General features: G+C 34.8%; 2 protein-coding genes and 1 non-coding gene across 5 annotated transcripts; 1 reads left to right on the forward strand and 2 right to left on the reverse strand.

Annotated features, from left to right (window-relative positions):
* The first annotated feature begins 11,908 nt into the window (after positions 1-11,908).
* Positions 11,909-17,079, forward strand: LOC141699749 (uncharacterized). 2 transcript variants are annotated; one of them, XM_074503594.1, is made up of 3 exons: positions 11,909-15,311; positions 15,886-16,531; positions 16,651-17,079. In XM_074503594.1, exon 1 carries the CDS (start codon positions 12,175-12,177, stop codon positions 14,980-14,982), a length of 2,808 nt encoding a protein of 935 aa, XP_074359695.1. In that variant the 5' UTR covers positions 11,909-12,174; the 3' UTR covers positions 14,983-15,311; positions 15,886-16,531; positions 16,651-17,079. The 2 variants fall into 2 exon arrangements, with proteins under 2 accessions (XP_074359695.1, XP_074359694.1); XM_074503593.1 differs by having other exon boundaries at positions 15,886-17,079.
* Positions 17,080-17,253: 174 nt separating this feature from the next.
* TRNAS-CGA (transfer RNA serine (anticodon CGA)) lies at positions 17,254-17,334 on the reverse strand. The gene has a single exon. It is a non-coding gene; the product is annotated as a tRNA-Ser (tRNA).
* An 802-nt stretch (positions 17,335-18,136) lies between these two features.
* LOC141699746 (putative beta-1,4-xylosyltransferase IRX9H) lies at positions 18,137-22,883 on the reverse strand. Of its 2 annotated transcripts, none has more exons than XM_074503591.1 (4): positions 21,081-22,883; positions 20,224-20,473; positions 19,147-19,333; positions 18,137-18,520 (listed from the first exon to the last, which is right to left on the reverse strand). In XM_074503591.1, exons 1-3 carry the CDS (start codon positions 21,938-21,940, stop codon positions 19,151-19,153), a joined length of 1,293 nt encoding a protein of 430 aa, XP_074359692.1. In that variant the 5' UTR covers positions 21,941-22,883; the 3' UTR covers positions 18,137-18,520; positions 19,147-19,150. The 2 variants fall into 2 exon arrangements, with proteins under 2 accessions (XP_074359692.1, XP_074359691.1); XM_074503590.1 differs by having other exon boundaries at positions 18,137-18,525; positions 21,081-22,874.
* Positions 22,884-26,708: the final 3,825 nt, after the last annotated feature.

Here is a 26,708-nt window from a genome sequence, read left to right on the forward strand (position 1 = left end):
AGAACACCAAACAATCCCCAAATTCCAACTCCAACTAAACCAAAAAAACACCATCCACCACCAATTACAGTGAGTACCAAAAGTTATAAACCAACAATTCAAAAGTCTAAATAACATAACTATCCATACTATTAACTCAAGCTAATGCATGTAAAGAGAAATATCTAAGAAGAAGTCCGGGCAGTCTTGGAAGTCCCAGCAGTCCCGACAGTCATTGGTGTACCATTTTCATCATCCTCGCTTGAAATATTAGCATCAACTTCTCCAATGTCCAGATTCAAGCCTGGATTAGCTGCTGCGATCTTTTTGAGAATAACTGACAAGTTATCCTGCACTTTATTGGAAACCTTTTCTTCCAGTTCAGCCTCAAGTTCTCCCCTGATCTTTGCAGTCAAATCTTCCAAATAAGTGTCTGCAGGAGCCGAATCTGATTCCATTATTTTCTTGTTCTTTCTCTACAAGAAAAATGTTGTTAAATATTAATCAATTTTACCATAGAATTGTGCTACACAACTACACAACTACTAACAAGGTTTGAATTAAGGTGACCTATACTAATACTTAACAGCCTTTTATTTCCGCTAAGTCTCTTATGTTATTTGTTTTACCAAATAAATTAAACCAACAAAACATACTTGGCAAAGCATTTTTTATCTCTTAATTTTAAAGAAATAGACAAATTGAACTACCGTGCAACATTTAACCTCCATAAAAAAAGTAAAGTCCTTACGTTTCTTTTTTGCGGAGCAGCCGTAGTCTTGTATGTTCGGCCATCTTGTTCATGAGATTCCAAATAAATTTCAGCTTGTGATGGCGAGGCGAGATTAGGATCAGTCTTTTTCTGTTATAGAGCACAAAAGAAAAAGACAAGGTTATCTAGCTCAAAGTTACCACATAACTATTAATTTACTTAAGAAAAATTGCACATCAACTATTTAAAAAATGCCTAAGCACTAACATTCAATCAAAGGATTTATGAACAAACAACTAGGTAGTCATTACTATTCAGTAGACACAATCCAAGTGTGTACAGGAAGTCAATGAAGGCAATATTAATGCAGTTCTGAAATTGAATATCTAAATTCAAGCAAATACCAGCAAAAAATAGACATGCATATGATTTCTGAAGAATTAAAGCACAAAAATGTTTGATGGCACTTGACATGAACAACTAAATTATTGTGTCTGCGAGCTCTATTTTATTAGTTTTTTCGGGTTGTTCACAGTGAATTATTTAAAATTATATAAATGCGGATTGGTTTGTATTAATCTGAATATCATACCTAATCAGACAACTAAATAATTGCTAGTTATAATGATGATATCGACAAGGACATATACATTATTTAAAAAAAGGGGGGGTTCTAACATGTCCCATTTTAAAATTGGATTTAAGAACATGTCCCCATCTAATTAAATTATAAATTTATCCTATAATCAAAATTTAATCCAATTTAACTTAACCATGGGGCCGTAATTATAATATCAAAATAAAAAGGAAAATATTCATAAATGTACTAGTTAATTTAGGAATCATACCAACTTCTCTCCAACTTCTGCACTACTGTTGGCACCCTGATTGTGTGGGTCAGTTACCGAAGCGCGGATTACTTTGTTATCATGTGCTAATTCCTGTAAAAAAAATTGCACAATCCAGTTTGAGAATCTTTAAAATCATATTAAAAAGAAGCACGAAGGCACCTTCACCGACTCATCTCCCCAATACTTTATCAGCAATTTAAAATCCTCGAGCGGAATCTCGTTGGGCCTATGTTCAAGCCTTTCATCATCAGTGGCATGCTGTGTGTAATGCTTTGCCTTCATCCGAGACTTGTAAGTCCTCCAGCATCTATTAATTGTCTCATAAACCCAGGACTGAGCTTCATTCGGAATAATATAATGGTCTTAATATATAATAAACTCAAGATCAATAAAATGAAGGGGTTAATTGAAAAATAAATGAAACTGAGGTTTAGGTAATAGAATTTACCCGAGTATAGTCCCACATTTTCTTCTTCAATTGTTCAGGAACCAGGCGCCAGTTGACATAAGTAAGAGAGACATTGTCCTTTGCAACTGTTCCGAGAAAATTACTCAGCTCTCTCGTAACTTTTCCGTCTCTTGAAACAGGTACATTTTGTTTGTTCAAAAAAATCACCGGTCTTTCATCACGTGTCCTTGCGTGAACAGTTAGCAGTTTTGTCCTTCCTCTCCATTTTTTGGGCTTTGGTACTTTATAGTACATGCACACACAAAAAAAGGTGACTGCGAATTTAATAATTAATTAAATTCTTACTACCTCTCCATCAATAAATAATTAGTGTGCATAATCCATGCGTAGTTATATTTAGAAAGTAAAAGTACCCGCTTCAGTTTCTTTCTCAACAATATTTTCCGAATTAGAAGCGTGCACATTCTCGGTTGTTGGAGGAAGAATGCCCTGCTTTTGACGTTCCCGCATTGCTAAATAAGCAGATACAGACCCACGTGATTCTGAATTGCTCGCAGATTTTAAGATTTTACTACATGTTGGTTTCAGGAGCTTAGATTTACTGGTCATTTCCTTTTCAGATGTTTTACCAGCTTGCGATGGTTCATTCTCTATTGCAGCTGTGACATTAGCTCGCGAACGAGTTCTTGGTCCAAGGGGGAGATGGTTCTTTTTCTTCCCATTCTTCGTTCTCTACAATTATTAGGATTGTAAATATAATGTGAGGCCAAAGCAATAAATAGTATAAAATAAAAACAAAATATATAGGAAAGTTGATATAGTGATAAACAAAATATCAGGTCTTCAACTAATAAAAAAACACAATTTACACTCTTGAGAAACAAGGAAGGAAGGCCAAAGTAATGAAGACTGTAAAAGAAATCCATACCTCAGATGAATCATCACTATCAAGTTCGTCCTCACTTTCCGGATTATAATCATCATCATTCGGAGAGGCTTTGTCTTTTTCTTTGGATTTCTCAATAACTGTTGCTGATCGAGCTCTCAAATCAATCACTAATTTTTTGATCCCAAGTTCTTCCAACCTTCTATCATTTTCCTTCATTCGATTAAGTCTTTCTTGCTCACAGGCTGGTAGCGGTGGGGGGGGGGGGCTCCTGCAATAATTATAAATCATCACTGTTATTAGTGTAGCTCAACTATGCATTGTACTTTCTTTCTAAAAAATTGGAAGGAGTGTTTAAGTGAATATTACAAGTGTTACAGTCCAGGTTAGAAGAAAAAAAAGAGGAACATTGACAAGGATACCTCGATGTCAGGTATAGCAAGTTCAAGGGGACATCTTACTTGGCGTGCATCACCTTGTAGCTGATCTGTTATTTTCTCATTATTTTGCAAAGTACAGGGTCTTTTTCTTTTGATTTCGGTTAGTGGTGGTGGGGGCAACTACAATAATTTATAAAGACAAGGTCAGTGATTAAATTGACACAACACAACAATAATCATTATAACTTATGTTTTGAAGAAGGAAAATTAAAAAAAAATACCTCTTTATCCAGAATAATATCATCTTGTAACTGCAGTTTCCTTCTAGCAGACCCTTTATCATTTCCTTGCCCAGCAGTTGCATCTTACTGAGTAGGCAACAGAGCTGGTGATGATCGTAACGCATACCTCCGACTGGGCTCAGGTGTCTTCTTAACAATCTTCCTTGGGTTCTGCTTCTGCTGGAGTTCATGTGTGGTAATATATTTCCGCTTTTGTATTTTCTTCGGTGAAACTGTATTTATGCAAGAAAAAAATCCAAGTCAAAGAATTATCTTCAACTAATATGGACATCCAAGTCCCATTATGCATATATAAAGAGATATAGAAATAGATAGAGATGTGTACTTAATGGGGACCTAATTATTTATCAGCAATAGGCATACCTTCAAATAGGCTTTTCCTCAGCCTGACAATCACGTGTGGCTGCATCTCACACAACGGCTCAATTGCAGGGTCAACAATTGTGTCTACATAAAGCTTGACCTCTTCTCCATCGTTGCACTTTTCTATCTCTTGAATGATGTCCAGGTCAGTCCTCAGCAGCTTCCAACCACCATGTTTTCCTTCTTTTGCATAGACTCCTCCGATTTCATTGAGTTTGAGGAGATCCTTCACCTCCTCCATCAGATCATTATAAGCCCACATATCAGCATCTACATTATAAATAGTCAAGCAATCTCCACCAGAGTAACTTGTCCTCTGAAACTCCCTACCGTGGTACAATCCAATATTAACGTGTTTTTCTGCCATCCTGCACAGAGTTCAAAGAGATGTCAATGGCTGACCATTAAACAAAAATATTTCAAATGTATCTTTGCCAAATCCTAGTATGCCATAAACACATATCTCGAACTAATTGGTAAACACATATTAGATCAAATAATAAACAACAAAATATTCATGAATTGGCACTCGACACAAATGCAACAAACATAATTTCGATCACAAAAAGTTATTAAGCATCTACTTCATATCCTATATTTGTTTTTATTACACGTTTAGGATATTTGCAGCTAACATAAAAAAATATAAAAATAAGAAAAAATAGTTATCATATGCATCTACTGAATCAACTAAATTACAGTAAGGAGATTTAATCCCAACATTACGAAATATAACAAGGGCATGCTGAACTTACCAAGACAATAAATATAAACTACAAATCAGACGACGACAAAAAATTTAAACTACAAAGATGGATTTCATTCAAGAATTCATGGAAGAAATAAATTAAGATATTCAATTACATCTAAATAGTCCAAACACAGAGAAAATACAAAATAAAGTTCACTGTTGTGATTAATTTTAAACTTATAAATGTTTAGCAGTTTGGTTGCTTCATTTATCGGGAATGGGAACTCTTGTTCTAGGGATATCATCTCTGCACCAACTCATTTCATCAACATGAGTTTGAAGTCCACAAACAAATTCAGTCTCACGGAGATCAGTATCGTTGACATCTTCATGTGCATCCACGTTTCCATTATCACACCACTCCCTCGGTAGTTTCTTAATTACGTAATGTACATTCTTTTCGATTGGGTCTTCCACATAAAAAACTTGTTGCACTTGTTTGGCCAGGACATGAGGATCAGATATATGGCATAACCTATTGAAATTTACTCGAATGTGACCGTGTGGATCTTTTTGTTGTTGGTACCAATGACACTTAAATAGGACAACTGTAAATAATCCCCAGTAATCAAGTTCTATGATATCTTCTATCGATCTGTAGTAGCTGACATCCCCAACTATAGGGTTCTCGTCTCTAGAACTAGAGAAACTAGTTGTTTGTGCAGTCAAATATACACCACTGTTTTGTGTTGTGCATCGAGAATCTCTATCACTTGTGTGGAATCAATAGCCATTAACAACATAACCAGTAAACCTTCTAGCTGTTCGATTAGGCCCCAACGCAAACACCCCCAAGTCGGATGAAACCTCCACCATTTTCCCAACCTCTTCTCGTAACCAGTCCCAGAATTCTGCCGTGTGTCTTCGTGCCCTCTTGTATCTGTTCGTATTTTCGTGGCTGTCCACCAAGGCTTGATGTTCCCTAAAATTATACTAAGTTAAAACAGTGCAGAAAAGAAAAAGTTCTTGAATTATGAATTAAAATTATTTACGTTAGAGCTTATTAAACTTACTCGAGGAGCCTCTCTACTTCTTTGTTACCAGTATTGAACAAAACATAGCGATGACTTGCCTTCCAAATGAATAATAGTTTCATCTTTATTCCTTCTCGTTCCGATATGATATTCAGCTTGTGTTGGCCCTCTTTCGAAAACTGTTGAGCACATGTTGATTTTTGTTATTTCATCAGCAGCCAAAAATCTTGAACAAAATGTTACACATTCTTCAGTTATGTAACCTTCTGCAATAGAACCTTCCAGCTTACTTCTATTACGAACGTATGATTTCAATTTTGCAAGATAACGCTCTATTGGGAACATGTTTCGAAGGTGCTGAGGTCCCCCAAGTCTAACTTCTCTAGTTAGATGAACAAGCAAGTGCACCATTATGTCGAAGAAAGCTGATGGAAAAATCATCTCAAATTGGCAAAGTACCTCGACGATTTCAGTTTCCAACTTCTCAAGCTCCTCCAAATCGATAACCTTGCTCCATAGAGCTCTAAGGCAGGCACTCAATTTCATCAAAGGTACTGCAACCTCAGCCTTTGTAGTTTTTTTGATGGCAAACTGCAACAAGTAGTGGAGTATGAAATGAGAATCATGGCTCTTATACCCCACTACTTTCCTCTCCTTTGTGTGCACATATCGCCCTATGTTGGAGGCACAACCGTACGGCAGTTTAGTGTTTTCCAACACTGAACAAAAGATCTCCTTCTCTTTGTTCGACAAGTCAAAGATTGCTGCTCGTATTTCATGGTGTGCTCCATCTTCTGATAGAACAGGATGGAGGGGTTTTCTAATTCCCATTTCTTGTAAATCTTTACGAGCGGCAACATGATCTTTTGTCTTGCCACTTATATTGAGTAAAGTGCCCAATATGTTATCGCAAACATTTTTTTCTATGTGCATGGCGTCAAGGTTATATCGAAGTGGATTATGCTTCCAATAAGGTAAATAAAAAAAATTGACTTCTTTTTAAAAGGGCCCTCAGTTTTACTCTTTGCCTTTTTGTTCTGCAGGCCGAATTGGTTTACATACCCAGACAACAACTCTTCAATGTCAGTTCCCGTTAAAACTGAAGGACACTGCCCCATTTCAATTGCGCCATTAAACCTTTTAGTATCCATTCTCCACTTGTGTGCAGAAGGAAGAAACTTTCGGTGGTTCATATAGCACATTTTCTTGCTATGCTTCAAATAAAGTGATGAAGTTTCATAATGGCAGACAGGACACCCTAGTTTACCTTTTGTGCTCCAGCCGGACAACATAGCATATCCCGGGAAATCGCTAATAGTCCATAGCACTCTAGCACGTAAATTATAATCTTCATGAGCCAAGGCATCATAAGTATTAACGCCGACCTCCCATAATTCTTTTAACTCGGTAATTAAAGGTTGCATGAACACATCAATACTATTCTTTGGTGAATCTGGACCAGATATTAGTGTCGAAAGAATTAGATTTTCTTGTTTCATGCATAGCCAAGGTGGGAGGTTGTAATTGACCAATACAATTGGCCAGGTACGGTGACTTAGGTTCATTGAACGATAGGGGTTGAATCCATCTGAGGCTACTCCTAAACTAACATTCCGATTTTCTAATGAAAAATCAGGATAGTCAGCATCTATCGTCTTCCAAGCCTCTGTATCAGCCGGATGTCTTACTTTTCCATCCTGTTGACGTCCCACATCGTGCCATTTCATTAGTTTTGAATATTCCTTGCACATGTATAGCCTCTGCAATCTCGGCTTTAGAGGGAAGTACCTCATCACATTAGCTGGCACTTTGTGTATAACCTGCCCCGGATCACTAGCATCATTGCCTTTTTTTTCCGGTAACACCCACCTAGAAATACCACAATTGTCGCATTTTTCTTTGTCTTTATTTTCTCCCCAGTACAACATGCAATTATTTCGGCATGCATGTATTTTTTCATAGTATAAGCCTAAATCCTTGATCATATTTTTTGCAGCATTCAAAGACAAAAGGTATTTGGGCATCAGGAAAGGCGTCTCTTATTAACTCCAGCAATTCCCCAAAGGAAGACTCGGAAATTCCATGAGCACACTTTAAATGATAAAGTTTGATTAGGAAACTTAACCGAGAGAATTTAGTGGATCCGGGGTATAGTGGTTGTTTACCCTCCCTAACATGGCCATAAAACTTTCTAGCCTCCGCATTTGTTAGACTTTCATAGTCATTTTCTAAATCTCGAAACTTTTTACGCGTACAATTGAACATTTCACCTAAATTATCTTCGAAATCCATCCCCGTCCCCGAATCCATGAAGTCAGTACTACCGTCTACTTTGGTATGTGATACCTCGCAAATCCATTTCATATGTAGTGGAGAAGGGCCACTACATATGAGATGATCATAGATAACTGTTTGAGTGTGCCAATAACGGTTGACACATACTTTGCAGGGGCACTTCATTTCTTCTCCTTTAGCATGAATTGGAAATGAATTTTCCAAAAATGCCTTTATCCCTCGTACATATTCTTTACTAGATTTTGAAAATTCTATCCAGCTACTATAATCATCTTCCATTAGTACACTGTATAATATAGCCTGCGAAGTTAAAAGATTATAAGTCTACCTAAAAAAGCCCGTGTAATCCTCTCTATGCACTATACTGCAGTGATACTAGATAAACTAATAATTGCCTACATCTCATTCCCCATTTTTATCCATGCTTTCATTTTTATTAAATTTTTTACTTCAATTTACAACTGTAACTTTTGAATAACACACAGGGAATAAATGTTAGAATGTAAAAGATCAATAGTCAAAGACTTGTATAGCACATAAAATCAGTTTGAGATTAGATTAATGTCTTAAGTATTCGAATAATATATATTTATTTAATTGTACAAGGAACTAAGGAAGGCCCAGTACTGCTAAGAGATGATAAAAACAAGCCACAGTAACCAAATGGCAAACAGAGTTAAGCCTTGCATTTGGACATTAAATAACAAAAAACAGCGAATAAGCAACATAATTTCATCAATTCATCTCGGCACGTAATCACATCAAGAAATGCAATAACCATAATTAGAAGAATCTAAAACAATAAAACTCAGAGAGAGAGAGAGAGACAGAGACAGAGAGAGAGACAGAGAGAGAGAGAGACAGAGAGAGGGGGGGAGATGACCACACACACATATTACATTCATATTAAACACAAACTCTAAACGTATTACACATATTACACATATTAAACACAGACACATATTAAATATATTAAATAAGCAGGGATAAATACATAAAATCAAAAATAAAGTTCAATTAGAGGTTACCTTGGTCCAAAATCGAAACCACAAAGCAGCTCTGAACCCTAATTGCTAGCTCCAACCGAAACCCTAAAATTCCGAAACCCTAATTGCACGCCCTAACTCCGTTGCAGAGAACCCGAACCACCGAAATGTTGCTGAGAACCACCTAATTGCTGCTGAATCCACCGAAATGAGAACGACTGAGGTGAGGCTGAGGTGAGAGTGCGGCTGAGGTGAGAGTGCGGCTGAGGTGAGGTGAGAGTTAGGGAGAGTGAGATGGGTGAGAGTTAGGGAGAGTGAGATGGGTGAGAGTTAGGGAGTGTTGGTGAGAGGTGAGTGAGTGAGCGAGGTGGGAGGCTGAGGTGAGTGAGCGAGGTCGAGAGAGAGTAATGTTTCTGAGAGAGAGTCTGAGAGAGAGAGTGATGTTTTTGGGGGGAAATTTAGCCGCCCATATTTTCACTGCACCTTTTGTACGATTTTCATTTTATTTCATTTTTTCATTTTTTTTTCATTTTTTCGTAAATTTTAGAAAAACGATATTTTAATGTCCCGATCCGGGCATTATATTTTTTGATTATTTTTTCCCAATGTTAGGAAGGCAGTTTAATAACATCCGTATGGTTGGATCGTCGAGTAAACCGGTTAAAAAAATCGAACGACGGATATGTGGGTCGAACTGTTAAATGAATCCTATCCTGACATATGAACCCTATTACGATCCGACCATGATCCGGGCATTATATTTTTTGATTATTTTTTCCCAATGTTAGGAAGGCGGTTTAATAACATCCGTACGGTTAGATCGTCGAGAAAACCGATTAAAAAAATCGAACGACGGATATGTGGGTCGAACCGTTAAATGAATCCTATCCTGATATATGAACCCTATTACGATCTGACCATGATCCGGGCATTATATTTTTTGATTATTTTTTCCCAATGTTAGGAAGGCAGTTTAATAACATCCGTACGGTTGGATCGTCGAGAAAACCGATTAAAAAAATCGAACGACGGATATGTGGGTCGAACCGTTAAATGAATCCTATCCTGACATATGAACCCTATTACGATCCGACCATGATCCGGGCATTATATTTTTTGATTATTTTTTCCCAATGTTAGGAAGGCAGTTTAATAACATCCGTACGGTTAGATCGTCGAGAAAACCGATTAAAAAAATTGAACGACGGATATGTGGGTCGAACCGTTAAATGAATCCTATCCTGACATATGAACCCTATTACGATCCGACCATGATCCGGGCATTATATTTTTTGATTATTTTTTCTCAATGTTTGGAAGGCGGTTTAATAACATCCGTACGGTTGGATCGTCGAGAAAACCGATTAATAAAATTGAACGACGGATATGTGGGTCGAACCGTTAAATGAATCATATCCTGACATATGAACCCTATTACGATCCGACCATGATCCGGGCATTATATTTTTTGATTATTTTTTCCCAATATTAGGAAGGCAGTTTAATAACATCCGTACGGTTGGATCGTCGAGAAAACCGATTAAAAAAATCGAACGACGGATATGTGGGTCGAACCGTTAAATGAATCCTATCCTGACATATGAACCCTATTACGATCCGACCATGATCCGGGCATTATATTTTTTGATTATTTTTTCCCAATGTTAGGAAGGAAGTTTAATAATATCCGTACGGTTGGATCGTCGAGAAAACCGATTAAAAAAATCGAACGACGGATATGTGGGTCGAACCGTTAAATGAATCCTATCCTGACATATGAACCCTATTACGATCCGACCATGATCCGGGCATTATATTTTTTGATTATTTATTTATTTATTTATTTAATTAATTATTTATTAAATAATTAAATAATTGGATAATGTGGGGTTGGGTAGCACTAAACAGAGATTCAGAGCAGTGAGGTAAGGGGAGATTGAGCCGGATTTGTTGCAGGAGGAAATTGAATATCCTGAACAAGAAGTCAATGGTTTGGAGGGTGCTCTAGAGCAAGTTCTGGGCATGCATGCTGATAGTATAACTGGTGGTGGTGAAGGTGCTGCTGGGATCAACAATATGGAAGTGGTCAATGGTCTCCCAGTTGCGGTTTTTGTAGATGCAGATGTGGGAAATGGAGTTGCAGATGCTGAAGTTGGTGGTGACGAAACCCAAGAAGAGGAAGCTGCCATGGAGCTTTGATCCCGGAAGATAAAGTTTATTTAGGCCTTTGTTTATTTTAGTTTAATATTAGTATGCTCAAGTTTCTTTTGGATATTATTATGGTCTAGCGGGTTAAAATTCAAGACTTAGATGCTGAAGCCCAATTTCTAAATTGGTTGGTTTGTATTGGTGGATTGTTGGGCTTTATCCCTTTTTAATATATTGCTTTTCAAAAAAAAAAAAACCAAATTTTGATTGGGTTAAAATTTATTAAAATCGGTTAGTCTTGTACGTGCAACCCGTCCAACCCGATCCGCAACAAGCTTAAGTGAAATATTGTGTTAATTTTATAATTTTTTCCTCCGTATCACGATTGAATGTGACTCACGACTCAGTATTAATCTTCTAAATATGCAAGACAAGATGTTTGTTTTTTTTATAATCTTTTTTTTGTCCAAGTGTTTTTCATTATTCTTAAAAAGACTATATTCCCGTAAATAAAGACACATAATATCAATTAGAATTAATGTAAAAATAAATAAAATCTGAATAAAATTATTTTGGTCCGAGACACGGATATAAAACTATCCTCATATTTTAAAAAGTACCCCCTATCATATATTTAAAAAAGTCCCGATCCATTTCTAAAAAGTTTGAGATTTTAAAAATCCGGATAAAATCAATCTCACTAAATTTTTGTGCATCGTAGAGAAATAATAAGATATATATCTTTCTGAAATTAAAATACAAAATTTTCAGTTCTGACTTTTTCTAATGAATTTAAACAAATCACCCACAGCTAAAATAACACAATTCATAAGACCAGCATAAATATAATATTTCCAGTTGTTGGAATCATAGAAGGAATTAGTATTATATCATACCAAAAACACATACATAAACACATACCATAAACACGCAAGAAACATGTAAAACCCTTACCCAAAAAGCCTCCTAAACCCCTGTTTGCGGATCAATTCTTTTTCACATATACATACACATATACATGTATACACTCACATTCTTGATTTGATCAAAGCTTTCCCCTTTAAAAATCTGGATCTTTCATCAAATATTCTTGAAAAAGATTTGATTTTTATCTTTTTTTTGCACTTTGAGGCCAAGAATGATGATGAATCAGCGTCTTGTGATGGATGAGAAAGTTGAAGTGAGGTCTATTGAAGATGGGTTTCTTGGTTCTTGGCATTCTGGTACTGTGATCTCTGTCGAAAAGGGTATTCGAAAAGTTAAGTATGATCATCTTTTATCTGAGAGTAATGATAAGATTGTTCAGTCTGTTAATGTGAATGATGGGGTTGATTGTTTTTTGGTTAATGATTGTTGTTTTCGTGGAATTATACGTCCTGTGTCTCCTTTAATTGAATTTGATATGTGGGGTGTTAAGTATGGACAATGTGTTGATGTTTTTTATTTAGATGCTTGGTGGGAAGGTGTGGTTTTTGATTTTGGGGTTGAGGGTAGGGAGAGACGTGTTTTTTTCCCGGATTTAGGCGATGAATTGGGGGTTGATGTGGGGAAAATGAGGGTTAGTCAGGATTGGGATGAGGGTAGTGGGGCGTGGAAGACGCGTGGGAAGTGGTTGTTAATTGAGCTGATTGATGAATTTGAGAAAGAGGGGTGGCCTGTTGTTGTGTCGATTAAGCAGATTTGGTATGATGTTAGGGTGAAGAAGGGGTTTGGTGAGAATGTTAAGGAGTGGACTTGTTTGAGGAGTGATGTGTGGAGAGAGTTGTTGGAGGAAGTACTTGTGGATAATTTGATGTTGACTATGAAAGAGTTGTATCGGGAATTGGAGTTTTCTGGGGTGAAGGGGTTAGAGGGATGTTGTCGGATTTTGGAACTAGAGGGATCTGAATTGCGTGATTTAATAAAAAGTAAACCTTTTGGTGGAGATGAGTTGGTGTTAGTTGAGAGTGATGCATTGGATGTGCTGCCTTTATCTAGCTCAGTCAAAACTACAGTTGGAGATGAAGCACAACGTCCCAGTCCTTTAGAAGTGGCAACTGTACGTTCTAGTATTCATGATGAGTTATTTGACAATGGTACATGTGCTAAAGATGGTGATTCTTGCTATAGTAGTCGGAAAGTGTTAAAAAAAAGTAAGCACAATATTTGGCGTTTGGCTGACATTGCTCCTAAGTGTTGTGATGATGCAATTGAGGTTTACCTGAACTGCCAGTTGTCTAAGAATAAGGATCCAATCCCTCATCAGGTTACAGTGAATATGAGGAGGCACCTCTTATTTTTGGGATGGAAAGTTGAATATCTTCAAAAAGAAGGGTTTAGGAGATGGCGTTATACCCAACCTGATGGCGATGAGAAGTGCTTTAATTCACTAATCAAAGTCTGTGAGCAAATCTTTTCTGATTCTGCAAAAGGTTCTCGATTTCCTGTAGATGAGCAAAATAGGTTGCCAGATGATGTTGATAATACCATGGTTTTAACTCCATCAACGGAGAAGTTTCAAGGATGCAACAATGAACTTGTAATAAAAAATTCCCCGGCTATGTCAGAATTTGTATATTGTCCGCAAGCTGTTATTAACTATCATTCACTTGAAGTCAAGGAAACAGTACACCCCAAAGATCATGATAAGCATAAGGACATGCAACTGAAAGCGAAGAATCACCTATCTGCTGTTGGGTGGAAGTTAACTACCGCAAACAGAAATGGTAAGAAGGAATCAAGGTACAGGTCACCATGGGGAAAGTTATACTTTTCACTTCGATCAGCTTGCAAGGCCTATTTAGATGAAAATAGAAATGTGTTAAAGCTAGCTGATAGTCAATTGACCGGCGAGAGTCAATGTTCAGCTATAGAGACTGAAGAATTTCGTGGGAAACCAGGAAAGAAAAGGAAGATTAATGCTCGACATCTTGGGTCATGCACTAGGTCTCCAAAGTCTAGGAAGAAAGAGGTGACCTGTAAACAGCAGCATCAGAATAATCAAAAAGAAGATGATGTATGCTCGGTATGTCATTCTTATGGCACATTAATTTTATGTGATAAGTGCCCATCTGCTTTCCATTCACGTTGCCTTGGTTTGAAAGAGCATCCAGATGGTGCCATATGGTTCTGCCCATCATGTTGCTGCAGAATTTGTGGCGGGGGCGAAAACAGTACTCAGATTGAAGTTTCTACAGATGATAGTTTTATTAGCTGCAATCAGTGTGAGCGACAATATCATATCAGTTGCCTAGGGATGAAAGATATTGTGCCAGATTATTTACCTAAAGGATATTGGTTTTGTAATAAAAAATGTGAACAGATTTCATTTGCACTCCAAAAGCTTCTGGGTAAGCCTGTTCAAGTTGAGGCAGATGGTACAACTTGGACTTTATTGAAGTATGTGAATCCTGAAGAATCTGATCAGGATCCATCTGATATTGCGAACTCGGCAGAAAATTGTAGAAAACTTAATGTTGCTGTTGGTGTGATGCATGAGTGTTTTGAACCCTTGGAGGAACCTTGGACCAGGAGCGATCTTGCTGAAGATGTTATATTTAACAGGTGGTCGAAGCTAAACCGTTTGAACTTTCGTGGTTTCTACACAGTGCTTCTGGAGAAAAATGATGAATTGATTAGTGCAGCTACTGTACGAATTTATGGAGAAAAGGTGGCAGAAATACCTCTTGTTGCTACACGTTTTCGTCATCAAAAGCAAGGTAGGTGTCGTATGTTGTTGAATAAGCTTGAAAAGGTACTCAGCGAACTAGGAGTGGAGAAGCTAGTTTTGCCTGCTGTTCGAAGTCTGCTCGACACTTGGACATCTTCATTCGGTTTTTCAGTGATGTCCGAATCTGAAAGATTAGAATTACTGGATTACACCTTTTTAAATTTCCGGGGCACTACCATGTGCCAGAAACCCTTATCAAAGAATCCCTGCATAGATACTACTACAAGCCTGATGTAGTTACTGTCTTTTTATTGTTTTTGGCTTTGCTATATCTTTCTGTTGGCTTTGTTATCTATTCATTCTGTTGCTTATAATATTCAGATCAGTATATGTCTCCAGAAAGGGTTTGAAGACTATCTGTTGGGTACTAGGGACAAAAGCTACATATATATGTTTCAGTTAAGTGGATTACAAACTCCCGTGTTGTTTACAACTCCTGCTCCAGACTGGTCCGCAAAATTATTTCCTGTTTCAGACCTGTAAGTTTTAGTGGAAATGGGACAACTTCGTGGAAGAGTTGAAGGGCATAATTTCCTTTGATGCTGTTCGTTAGAGAAATTATTTCGGTAGAGTCACATCTCTTATCTAAGCTGAAAATTTATTTGCGGTGCTTTTCAATATCATTTCTGAACTCATGTTTTTTTCCTGCTCTTAGTATGATAACATTCTCCTTTGAATGATTCAGTCGAGGCTTCACCTCATTCTTTATCCTTCTTTCGTTTTTTTTAGTAAAATGACCTGTGTGAGCAACTCTTTGCTAGCCAATTTTTAGTATACGAAACTTTGACATGATATCATATCTATATGGAAATAATATAATAATTAATGATTATAATAAAATGAAGTAATGAAAAATAAATTGTTTAAGTATATACTTCTTATATAGTTCTTCCAAAAAATTAAAATATGTGATTAACCCCTTCGGATTATCTGATTAGTCACTAGAAGTTACTTTTAATATAAACACCTCACTCGCAGTTATATTTTGGCTTATTTTCTTCAGAGGATAAATTATTATCCTTAATTCATTAAGATTTGTTTCCAGAAAAATGTCAAATTTCATTAAGGTACCTGAATACTCAATTCTTGTTTAAATTGGCTGCTGTTTATGCTGGTAATGGGTTGCTCAATTTTATTTAGTTGTGCCACCAAATGCCAAGTGATGTAAAATAAAGCTAGCTGATAAACTTAAAGAAGATCGGAAGAGAAGCAGCTACTGCTCTGTTGGCCATTTTACGTAGACCAGTTAATAAACTAAGTATGTGTACACTGAGTGAGAATGCGGAGTGAGGACTGATAATGATGAAGGTAGAGCTTCTGTCTCGGCCTAACATCACTTGGCGATGGGGGCATCCAGTCAGCTTCCAACTTCCAAGGCCTTTGGTGCAGAACAGTTTGTCAGAAGATATAACAAGGAAGAAAGTTTGGCTGCTTTAGATAGTTACTTTGGATGGTATTATGCCGCTTCTCTTGCAGTTGTCATTTCTTTAACTTAAGTTGCCGAGTGTTGAGGTTAAGATGCCGAGTGTTGAGGTTAAGAGGATGAAGAATGCCATACAGTGCACGAGAATGGCAGAGAAGACCTTGAAACCTGGTAGCTCATCGTCTCATAGTTTGGATGAAACAAATTTCTTATGTTTTGTTCAATAGTATTAGCATGTGAATATTTGTGTTGTTTATGAGCTCTGGAAAGTGTTTGATGGATCTATGTTGCAATTTCCTTGAGCGTGGCTTGCCCCTTGGTTTTTGGAAATAGAGAAATTTAAACATGCAGAGATTACAGAAGGTAGAAAGTTCGTTTGAAATAAAAGAACTTAATATAAACACCTCACTCCACTTATATTACGGCTTATTTCTCTTCAGAGAAAAAATCTTTATCCTTAATTAATTGAAGTTTGTTTCCAGAAAAAAATGTCAAGAGGTTCATGGATATGTTGATACTTGATATTGTGGTTGTCAATTTCATTGGTGCAATCAAATGCCGAGTGATGTGAAATGAAAGCTAACAGATAAACTTTAAGAAGATCAGCAGAGAAGCAGGCAATGCTCATCTTGTCATCTTGTCATCTGCAGAGCGAAGATCGATGATGATGTTAGTAGGAAACTGTGGAGAAGGTTGTGAGAATGTTATTGGATAGAGTTGAGGTTATGAGGATGAAGTAGGCGATGCAGTGGAAGTGAATCGCCGATAGAAGACCTGCAAACCTGATGGTTCATCGTCTATCTGTGTTTATGAGATTTCTGGAAAGTGTTAGATGGATCTTTATTGTTGTTGCAATTTCCTCGAGTATGGCTTGATAGAAGGTTGTCTTTGTAGTTTCTTGCATGATCATATAATAAGAGTATCTTCTTTTTTTGCTAATTGATAACACAGTCGCACGTCAGAATTACCTCCCGTAAAAGGGTATAAATACTTAAGAGTACCTGGTTAGTTACACTCTCGGGTTATATTCAAGTGCTATAAAATTAAGTTTAGATATAAGGGAAAATTAAAAACAAAAAAGTAGTCGTCAACAGCAGGATTCGAACCTGCGCAGGCGAACCCAACAGATTTCGAGTCTGTCTCCTTAACCACTCGGACATGTTGACTGCTACGTTAGAAGTTGGGATTTGAATGTACTTGACTATATTATTATAAAATTGTTGGCTAACGTGAATCAGTTTTAGGAAAAATAGAATAAAATTGCAGTTCATATTACAAAAGTTACATATGTTACTTTTGAAATAGAACTGAAGAAGTCTGAAATTTCAAAAATAATTTACGAATTTTTAACATTATGTAACTGATTTTAAATCTTGATTTTCGCAAATGCAAGGTTAAAAAATCTTGCTATAATAATTCCAAAATTTCACTATTTAGCCTGATTTCAAGTGTGTATAAAAATATAATTTCAATTTTATTAAAATCAATCAAAAAGTTGGTGCATTGACGGAGTTCTGACCTCGATTGTCAATGAGATCTAACGCTGCCCGTTTGATGCGTGGGAGTTTAATTAGCAATTTCTTTTATTAAATCGACCTTTTTATAAAATCTGAAAAATCGATCTTTTCCGAATATCTTCATTTTTGAAAGGATTTTGTACAAATTTAACAAAGTACTTTTAGAATAATAATAATTTAAATTTTTTGATTAAATAATATAAAATTCTAGAAATTGTATTGAATGCGACAATATATAATTTTTTTTTGAAAGATCCGATCCGAGATCCGAGTTATACAATCTTTGGATATAATCTTCAAAAAATGAAATTCAAACTCCTTTTTTAAAAAATGAAATGAAAAGGCCAATATTAGTAATAAAGACAAATTTGCTTAATAATGATAAATATAGCAAATTCTTGATAAAAAAAATAATGGCACAGTTTGGCCTCTTATTCAGTGGAAGAATACAAAAAACAAAATTAACAATACTGCCATTTTTATTGAAGTATTGGGCTTGTAAAGGGCTGCAAAGTCTAACCCAGAACATACATATAATTGCACGAGTTCAAATGATTGATTGTTACCATTTCTAAGCAGCACACAAGCAATACTACAGCTAGGCTGATCATCTGCAGAAACTCTATGCAAGACCAAAAATTTGCATCTCCAACCATAAAAATTCCCTAATATTCTTGAAATTTGCACCAAAAATAGTTCGACAGGAAAGGCAACAAACAATATAATGAGAACACTGTGCAATTTAAGCAACCCTGCCTGACCATTTGGCCAGATCTGTTGCTTACCGATACATGCCGCCAATGGAAAGTATATGAACTCGGAAAATGTAAAAGGGCTACTCTGCAAAGCACCAAAAAGCTTTGATAAGATAATTAGCAAGGCAATGAGCTTATAATAATTTATAAACCAAACACAATGATTGCAAAATACATGACCACATTTATAACAGGGAAGATATTTGTGTCTATGCTAAAGATATACCAGCTAACATTCAGAAAATGTAGTTTGTTTACCACAACATTTATATATTTTTTTGGTACACTTAGTACCATTACAATGCTAACAGTCCTCGTTGAGAATAAGATGAAAACGTTACTTTAGAAAAAAGATTTTAGGCAAACTTCATTATTGATTTCAAGCTATTCTTTATGCGGTGGTCAGGGGCGTAGCTTTATAGGAGTCCCGGAATTCACCCCCACCCTGTGCAATAATTTAAATTTAATTAAATAAGCTTATATTAGTATTTACAATTAACTTTTTTAATTTCAACCCCACTCACTTTAATACTTGGTACTTAATTAATGTATATAAAATTTCAAAAAATTTAGCCCCCACTATGCCCTTGATGGTGGTAATTGGTAACACATTATGAGCAAAATGATGAAGAAAATCACTACTTACGACATAAAAGTAATAATATACAAAAATTAAGAGTGAATATCTGGAAAATATAAGGCTTACCTTATCAGAATTTTGAGATAAGTGGATGAACTACATTTAGATTATTTTTCGAGATCCAATGAGGAGGATATGAATACGAAGACGGGGATTTGATTTGAAGATGCCACACCATGACCTTTGAGCAGTTTTGAGGCAAACCCTCCATTTGGCTTTCATCTTCAACAACTTGTTCAATAAATGTACTCACCTGCAATGAATGAGAAAGGTTACTTCCAGTCTTCCACAGTATGATTATCACAACAAGATAACCATCTCATAACCCAGAGACCAGTCACAAAGATTGATATTTCCACTGAACAGGCTAATAACTTGTTTAAAAAAACCCAATGTATCGGTTTTTTATGGTAAAACTCCAACCTACAGACTAAATCTCCGGTTACTGCTCAAAGATATGCATAAGCCTAGAAGGTCAGCCATTCATATTGGATTATAGGATAGGGGACAAAGCCTCGATGTTGGGGGGTTCAAGTCCCTTCTAGCAGACAAATGAGTTATTTCTGTTAGATTACTGCTATGTTACTTGGACTCTTCATTTTATCTCCGAGTACCTGTGTCGGACACTCGACACTTGGACATGGACACTCGGACACTTATTTTAAGCCAAAAACATGTATATTTTCAAAATGTTGCCGAGTCCGATACCTGGACACGTGTCCATGTTGGACACTCCTAGCCAAGTCCGAGCAACATAGGATTACTGTATAGGGAGGGACACAGCCTCGATATTAGGCCTCAAGTCCCTCCTAGCCAAGAACTGGCCAAAACTGCTATCACCTCTAGGTGCAAAGAGTATCATGATTAGGACACTGGGATTCTTTTTTAACTATTGTCTGGTGTTCTCTCATTGAGGTGGATTCTTAGAATCAGACAGATCTGACAGCGGGACCTTGACTTCTTTCATACCAGTGTCTCTTTTGGGAGAAAAATCTAAAACTAGACAAATCCGGTGACGAAAACTACTTTTCCATCGACAGGATCTCAAGGTTAACGAAGCATACAATGCCAATAAGATCTATTTACACACTTAAATTTAAAAGAATAATATTTAAGTCAGTAAGGAGGAAGCAAGACACTCACTTGGAACTCTTCCTTGACTGTATCAAGCTGCCTAATAGGTTTAAGAGTAGGCCGGTGCCATCTCTTTGAATCCCAAAGTATGGTGCTGTTGAAAGCAAACCCAGACATTCCCACATGGAATCTACGAAATCTTCTTCTCCCGTCTTTCGTGTGCCATCCTAGAACTTGATCTCCATTGCATACTGGACCTTCCAACGCAATTTGGTTTGTGCCAGGCATCAATTTTGCCACTGCCCACGTTCCGAGCCGCCTATGCATCAACAGTTTGGCAGTCAATATAGCTCAGTACATTATGGAACTGATGATCAGATTATATATTTACAAGGATGGAAGGGTAAGATCCATACAAGAGTTTATGTTACGTCCTGCCTACCAATATTAAAATACGATAAGATGACTATAAAAGATATGGAGAGACATCCAAACTCTTTATTTCTAATCTTTATCCAACTTAGGTTTTTCCTCTGAATTTGAACCCCATCACCACCCTTCACATCATTGAAATGTGAGAGGCCTTGTTTTACCAACTTTTACAGTCTGGCATATCCTATTTCATCAACCTTCTAAGTATTAACTACCATGACATGCATACACTTCAATCTTCATGCAGATCAACCGCATTTTAAAGACGTTTAAATATGAAGCAAACAAACATAACACGAATAAGTAATGATCTTGTTATAGTAATACTAATGAGAGGAAAGTGCCACAGAGAAATAATGATTTCATTACAAATTAGACAAATCTCAATGCGTCATGTTCGAGAAGTTGAACATCCGCATATCTGAAAAACAAGTTTTTGATTTAAACTAAGGTTGATAGATGCAATTACCTAGATTTTATAAAAGTTATAATACCTGATTTTCCTCATCTGTTGAAATAGTTCAGTAGCATAAATGTTTGTATCATCTGCAAAGAAAACTAATCCATCAAGCCTATGCATCTCAATGTGGGATAATGCCATATTTCTTTGGTGCAAGCTTCTAAACTTAAGGTCCGTCAAATTCTTCATGCACACAAGATGCCTGTACATAACACCAGTTCTTCTCAACAAGTCAGCCGTTTCCACGGATTGAGAGTTCATCTCCACAACGATCCACAGTACAGGAGGTGAAATCGATTTCAATGTGTGAGCCAAACGATTCAAATAATATGCTTCAAAAGGCCTAGCATATGTTGGAGTCACAATAATCAGAAGCTTATTAAATACCTCACCAAATGATTGTGGTACAATACTAACATCAGAAGTCACATTACTGTTGTCCTCGATAGTCAAATGTAACTGCAATGACACATTAACTTTTGTTGTAGGCAGTCCATCTGTTACAGTCGTCTCATTTCCCAAAGGCGAGAAATTCTTCAGAAGAAAATCTGGCTCTTCAGATGTGTAACTTGGGGACAAATCTAAGGAAATAAATGGGGTGATTCCAACAAATATTCCCAGAAAAAAACATAATAAGAAGTGGAATATAGCCCTCCTCCAAGTTTGGCTCTTCAATTTTGCTTTTTCCAAGGGCCGAGAAGATTTATGCAAGAAAAAATCCTGAATGAAAGATTGAACTTTGTAAAAGCCACCTGACGAACTACCATTTGATGGTGGGTGATTTTGGTTCGAGGAGGAAGACCTGGACAGAGGAGATGCAGCTAAATTGGCTTCTCCATTCATTAACATTCCAGGACGAGGTACTGGAGATAATGTCCTACGGATAGAAGCCATTTAAAAGAATGTGGTAGAATTCAATCTTCTCAAAACTACTCTTGGACCCCAAACAAATCAAGAGGCTAGATATATCTAATCGAATTTTTTCCGCTACTTTCACGTGATCCTAAATAAACAGTACACTGTTTAACGCATTCCCCTCATTAACATATTCACTTAATGAATGTTGAATTAAAACAAGACTTAAAATCGCGGAAATAACACACACAAATGTACCTCCAACACCACCGGATTTATAACCAATATATTCAGCTGAATAGCACCTCCTCAGAAGACAAGTCCAAGGAGCTAAAAACCAAGTACACTTAATCCATCAAACATCACCCAATAAAACACTCTCACAAGTATTTAACACAAACTGACTAGCAATTACCACTTCCAACAACACCAAAAACCGAAATCTTTTCGAGCTAATCCCAAATTTGTCTTGCTAAAGCAAACATTCTTCCCACTTCCACACACAAATACACACTCTCATAACAAATCAACAGAACCATAAATCAAATTATTGATCTACTTCAAAAAAAGAAATACCTACTTCTATCAAATCATAGCAAACTCAAAGAACCCATCATTTAGCTAACAAAACAACTAAAAACATCAAAACCCACCTCACAAATTTCAAGAATTTGAGTTGGGGCCTTAAAAAATCAAGATTTGAGCTCAAGCAAATGAAATTTAAAGACTTTTAAGAAATGGGATACCACATATTTGGTGAGTTGAGAAAAGGGTCTTGGATCTTTTCAAGAATGAAGTAGAATGCTCTGCAAATCTTTACAAATAGGAATTCAAGATGACACTTTTGGCAAAAAATCTTGAAATTTTAGGAATAAAATTTAAAGTGAAACAAAAATGAGCAGAAAAAAGGTGTCTTATTGTGTGAGAATTTCTTTTTATATTTTACTCGAGTTGTAATTATTTACTAATCTGTACATACAAAGTTACACAAACTCAAAGAGGGTACGAATGTGTGCATACTTTGTTCAGTTAGAACGTTGGTTAGGACAAAAGTAGATGACTTGTTGACTCGCTTTAGCTTATTACATGTTCTGGTAGTTGTATTTGTAATAGAAAAAGATTTATAAGTTTTTTACCATCTATTATATATATATAATAGAGTAAGTGGGGGTTTCAATAAGACAATTTAATCAAGTAAAATGACTGTTATACCCCCTAAGATATAAAAAGACATTTTAACCCCATCCTATTTATTTCGTATTAATACCTCCATTATTATAAGATATTTAATTCTCTACGCATTCATAACTAATTTTTATTAAAACATACTTAATAGCTAATTAATCTATTAACTACTATATATATATATATAATACAACAACAAGCGAGTTTGTTGAGTAAATTAATTTATATGACTATTATGCCCCTACTTAATATCTATATAATATTTATTTACATTTATTCTCACAATTAATATTTCTTAGTTGACTATTAATACTTATATAATATTTGTTGCTCATAATTAATATAAATTAATTGACGCATCATTAATATGCTTCACCATTGTGTACATTAACGTAAATGTAAAATTTAATTAACTAAATAATCATTTGTTAAAATTTATTAATTTTACATGATTAGTTTACACATATACATATTCAAATATACATATATACATAGATATACACATACATACACACACACATGTATATGTACTTATTCGAACCAGTCTAGCATTTTAAAAGTGAATACTCCAATTGAATACTCGACCAGACTACTTATTTTTACTCATCAATCATATTTTTGACACAAAAAATAATCTAATCGCCATTATAATATAAACATATAAAATAATCTAAAAAATCAACATAAAAATTAGTTATTAATGCGTAGAGAATGAAATATCTTATAATAATGGAGGTATTAATACGAAATAAATAGGACGGGTTAAAATGTCTTTTTACATCTTAGGGGGTATAACAGTCATTTTACTTGATTAAATTGTCTCATGAAATCCCCACTTGCTCTATTATATATATAATAAAATGTCTTTTTACATCGTAGGGGGTATAACAGTCATTTTACTTAATTAAATTGTCTCATTGAAAACCCCACTTGCTCTATTATATATATAATAGATGGTAAAAAACTCATAAATCTTTTTCTATTACAAATACAACTATCAGAACATGTTATAAGCTAAAGCGAGAGACAATTTAATCAAGTAAAATGACTGTTATACCCCCTAAGATGTAAAAAGACATTTTAACCCCGTCCTATTTATTTCGTATTAATACCTCCATTATTATAAGATATTTAATTCTCTACGCATTAATAACTAATTTTTATTAAAATATACTTAATAGCTAATTAATCTATTAACTACTATATATATAATACAACAACAAGCGAGTTTGTTGAGTAAATTAATTTATATGACTATTATGCCCCTACCTAATATCTATATAATATTTATTTACATTTATTCTTACAATTAATATTTCTTAGTTGCCTATTAATACTTATATAATATTTGTTGCTCATAATTAATATATATTGATTGACGCATCATTAATATGCTTCACCATTGTGTACTTTATATATACATTAACGTAAATGTAAAATTTAATTAACTAAATAATCATTGTTAAAATTTATTAATTTTACATGATTAGTTTACACATATACATATTCATATATACATAGATATACACATATACACATACACACATGTATATGTACTTATTCGAACCAGTCTAGTATTTTAAAAGCGAATACTCCAATTGAATACTCGATCGGACTACTAATTTTTACTCATCAATCACATTTTTGACACAAAAAATAATCTAATCGCAATTATAATATAAACACATAAAATAATCTAAAAAAATCAACAAATTATACATATTTTCATGTCCGTTCATAATTTAATGATATTTATTTCACATTTATTCTTTCAATTAATGCACCATTAATATTTATATTTTTAAATATCACTGAAATATATATCAAAAACTACTTATTTTGAATTAGATTTATGTTTGAGTAATAAGTCCATAAATACATATATTTTGTCAATAATATTATTCATAATAATATATCATCCAATACTTATATGTGACAAACATATCAAACATAAAACTAATTCAAATTAAGTACTTTTTGATATTTCAGTGAAATTTAAAATTCTAAATATTAACATTTATAATTCACGTATTCATATTATAAATTTGATAATTAATAAGATATGAGTTAGATGTCAACTGAAAAAATTACGTATCGAGCATACATATGTGCATTAAACTATTTATGCATCTAATTAGATTAATTATATATACTATTGTGACTTTAACTATTATATTTTATGGTACAAATAAACTCGAATTTAGACAAAGATTAAGGAACTTTCATATATATATATATATATGTGTGTGTGTGTATAAGTACAATTTAAACTTTTATTGACACTAAGTGTTGTATCACTAATCAATCACATTTTTAACACATCAAATACATAAAATATTTTTAATCACATTTTTAACATACAAACAAATTGAATTATTATGAACAAATCAAAATTTTATACATATTTAGAGAATGCCCGTGTATCACACTGGCTAAAGATTGTGTTATGTATAAGTAATCGACCTCCAAGATATCTTGTTATTATTCTTTTTAATCGTCCAAAGTGAGTTATATACCATTCTATTTCTCACGTGTTATTTTTGTGTTATTTTCTTTGAAATGTATGATAGAAAATGAATACAGACACACATACCTTCATTAAATATATGATCTTGTTGGTTTATATTGATGTTTAGTTGCGACCTTACTAATGAATGACGACGACTGAAGCAGATAATCTTAGTAATGTTTTTGTATCAAATGAAACCAGAAGAAGCCTAACATGTTCAGAACTATGTATTTGTTAATATTGAATGAGAGATGTGAAAAATTATTGAGGTCAAGAATAAATATTCAAATAACAATCAAAAATAAAATTATAAATGTACAAACTACTATATTTTGTAGTATTCTCAAATAAGCACAAACACTTTTATAGTAACCCCCATGGATCACCTTTAGCAGTGGACAACAAGAAATACCACAAATATTTTTAAAACAACCCACATGGATCGCCATTAGCAGTGGACAACAAGAAATACCACTTCTGAAATATATTGTTTCAGTCAAATTTTCAAGAATACGTTCAACCCAAATATCACCACATCCAAAAAATAACTCATATATATTCAAACAAATACGTACTCAATCTACTGGGCAACGACATGCATATACCGTCAATAATTGTAATTAAAATAAATAATCGCAACAATATTGTAATCATACCACAAGTACTCATGCTCACATACACAAATAAATATATCATTTATCCATCAGAAAATAACATAAATATACCATTAGCAATTACAATTATAAAATAAAATTGAATTAACGCAATATAGAGCATGCCCGTGCATTGCATGTCCGTTCAAAACACGAACCACATTATAATTCATACTAGCTTATAACCACGATGCAGAGGTTGATTATAATATTTTTAATTTACTTATTATATAAAATAAGTTATAAAAAATAGTAATTATGTATTATTGAAATTAAAAAAGTTAATTTTTTGTATGTATGGTGATACTGATGGATTTAAACTATGAATTAAAAATATGAATTCTTTTCTAATATTAAAATATGAATTATTAAAATTAAGTTTGGAAGTATTTTGTTTCATGTGCAAGAGATGAGAAAGAAGTTAAGGGCAATTATAAGTTAAGTTGAATAGTAGTTCAAA

Source organism: Apium graveolens, unplaced genomic scaffold, assembly GCF_009905375.1.
Source record: "Apium graveolens cultivar Ventura unplaced genomic scaffold, ASM990537v1 ctg1271, whole genome shotgun sequence".
In the NCBI taxonomy this organism is placed as follows: Eukaryota; Viridiplantae; Streptophyta; class Magnoliopsida; order Apiales; family Apiaceae; genus Apium; species Apium graveolens.